Source organism: Asparagus officinalis, chromosome 6 (genome assembly GCF_001876935.1).
Source record: "Asparagus officinalis chromosome 6, Aspof.V1, whole genome shotgun sequence".
NCBI lineage: Eukaryota > Viridiplantae > Streptophyta > Magnoliopsida > Asparagales > Asparagaceae > Asparagus > Asparagus officinalis.
In genome coordinates, this window is record NC_033799.1 from 43333119 (window position 1) to 43335438 (window position 2320).

The following is a 2320-nucleotide window of genomic DNA, read 5'->3' on the forward strand; positions in this document are numbered from 1 at the left end:
CACCATAAATGTAATGGTATGACCTAGCAATCTACAAATTACTAAAATAAAAAAATAATACAGTTAAGTTATCAACATAAACAACTCAATAAGCCTAAGAACAATGTCGTCAGGTTAGACTTCAAGATTAAGCCATCAAGACACAAAAAAAGTATCGCAAAACTACATTCATTTTTCAAATCTAATGCCTTGGGATCAAGTAAACGAACCAAAGTTTACTTCTGATGTTAGACAGACAAGACCAACCTGTAGACAATCAGAAGATTTCCTTCAAGAATACATTTTATCTTAATGAAGGGCGTTTTCAACTTTTTCCATCCAACTAATAGAACTTTTCTTCACATAAGAAACATTGAAATTTTCTCCACAGACACCCCCCATATCTCAAACAAACAAAAGAGCATGAAAACAATTAAGACCACTCATCAAGAATTATATGTTTGATTATCTATCTTGAAATTTTATGTGTGCAGTGTGCGCCTCAATTCACTTAAGCATGTGCATTGCGTTGCACCTTTAGCATGTACGCATAAAGGGAATTTACGCCACCGATCGTGCATCATGCATTGATAACACTGTTTAAAAGTGAAACAAATCTATCCAAAAAGAAATTTAATGCAACAAAAGACTGAAGCACTCACCAGCATTACTGGTCTTCGCACACTTCACCTTCATCAGCTGGACCTGTGAGTCAACAAACATCTGAATCCTCTGAAACTCCAACGACTTGGCAAACTCCATCCTTTGCTTCTCGAGCTCCATCATTTGCCGCTGCTTATCAATCTCCACTTTCTCATATATCTCAGTCATACTCATGATCGCCTTCGAAAGCTCCCTCATCCCATCCTCTTCTCCTCTCCTAACCCCTTTCCCAGATCTCTCCTTACGCATCTCCCTCGGTCTCTTCCTGTACAACCCTGAAGACCTTGACAACGACGAGTCCGATTCATCGTCATCCGACGCGCGCTGCCCAGCTGTCAGTGCAGCAGTGGCAGCGCCGTAAAACTCCTCTGCATGATAAGCGATCACCGTCACCTGCGGCACAATAGCAGTCTGCCGCCTTCGCTTTCCATCTCAAAACGGGACGGGACAATGCGAGGCCAGTCCGGCCCAGAGCGGAAACCCTTCCGTGCGAACGGCCAGCAGGGAGCGCCATAAGGCGGCGAGGACGATGGCGGCTGTCGCGCATTTTTGCAGAAACCGAGGTTCGATCAGCGAATCGAGGCGATCATAGAAGCATTCACTGGCCTGGACGAGAGCGCCGTCAGCGATCATTGCGACTTCTCGACCTTGTACTTCTTACTTGAGGGTATCGATCCGCGCTTCTTGCCACTGCACGTCGGTCCTCGGCGCCGGCGAGCGTCGCAGGGGCGGGAGTTGACGTCCACGTCAGCGCACCTCCTTCGCCACTGCTTTTGCGGGAGGCTTGCGCCGGTTGAGCCTCGACGCTAGCCGATCGCCCACGCGTCGGATGAGGACGGAAGCAGGTCTCGCCCTCGCTCCAGCAGTCCTCCGCGCGACGGGGAGCGCCGGGTTCGGCGGCATTTGTCTCAGTCCTCCAGGTAATTCTCGAAACCCCAACCCGTAACTCCTATTTTATGAGGCTGAGAAAATTGCGGAAAAGGCGCCGGACTTAGCGGAGGACGCCGTGCACGTGAGACGGCACATGCAGGCGTTTGCGTCGCCGGGGCGGGGGGTGGTTGTGTTAGCGGTCGTGTTGGGTACCGCCGACGTACGGCGGGTATGATGGCGTCAGCATCGAGGCACACTCGGCCTGGAGAGAGGGCTGAGGGTGATCGTCGTCGAAAATCCGCTGCTGTCGGATTTGGGATCTGAGTTTTGTTTTTAATTTTTTTATTTTTTATTTTTGACGGAGAAACCGGCAAAAGCCGGATGGATGTAATCTCGGTGGCGGATGCAAGTACTTGAAATGACGGATTTACCCTCGGATGATGGGAAGCAAGAGGAGCGAGAGCGTGGTAATTTAGACGTGATTGTATGGGTCCCACAGAACAGTGAGCGGGTGATCTTTTAGGTGTGTGAGGTTGGGTGAGGATGGGTGAGAGGAAGACGGAAGAAAAAGTGAACGGTGGGCGGTGTCAGTGGTCCCCTGTATGTATTACGGTAGCACACCGGTTTTCAGTATCTTTTTTTTTCACCTCTCACGGCCTCTTCGTCCATACCCTCCGAATTCCGGACAAATTTTCAAAACCAACCCTTTTGGTTTTTTATTTGTAAAAAACGACCTATTTCAGTTTTATTTGCAAAAACCGACCTGGTTTCAGCCTCAGCGCTGAAACCAGGTCGGTTTTTAAAAAAA

General features: G+C 48.7%; 1 protein-coding gene across 1 annotated transcript; it reads right to left on the reverse strand.

The window, feature by feature from the left end:
• Nucleotides 413–1275, reverse strand: LOC109846102 (trihelix transcription factor ASIL2-like). Its single transcript, XM_020415328.1, has 2 exons — nucleotides 1138–1275; nucleotides 413–1035 (listed from the first exon to the last, which is right to left on the reverse strand). The coding sequence occupies exons 1-2, from the start codon at nucleotides 1273–1275 to the stop codon at nucleotides 613–615; spliced, it is 561 nt and encodes a 186-aa protein (XP_020270917.1). The 3' UTR covers nucleotides 413–612.

Bases quoted from the DNA above. Each gene is read 5' to 3' on its own strand.
- LOC109846102 (XM_020415328.1), bottom strand. From the start codon at position 1,275: ATGATCGCTGACGGCGCTCTCGTCCAGGCCAGTGAATGCTTCTATGAT. The intron at 1,036-1,137 runs GTTCGCACGGAA...ATTGTGCCGCAG, and splicing joins TATGGCGCTCCCTGCTGGCC to GTGACGGTGATCGCTTATCA.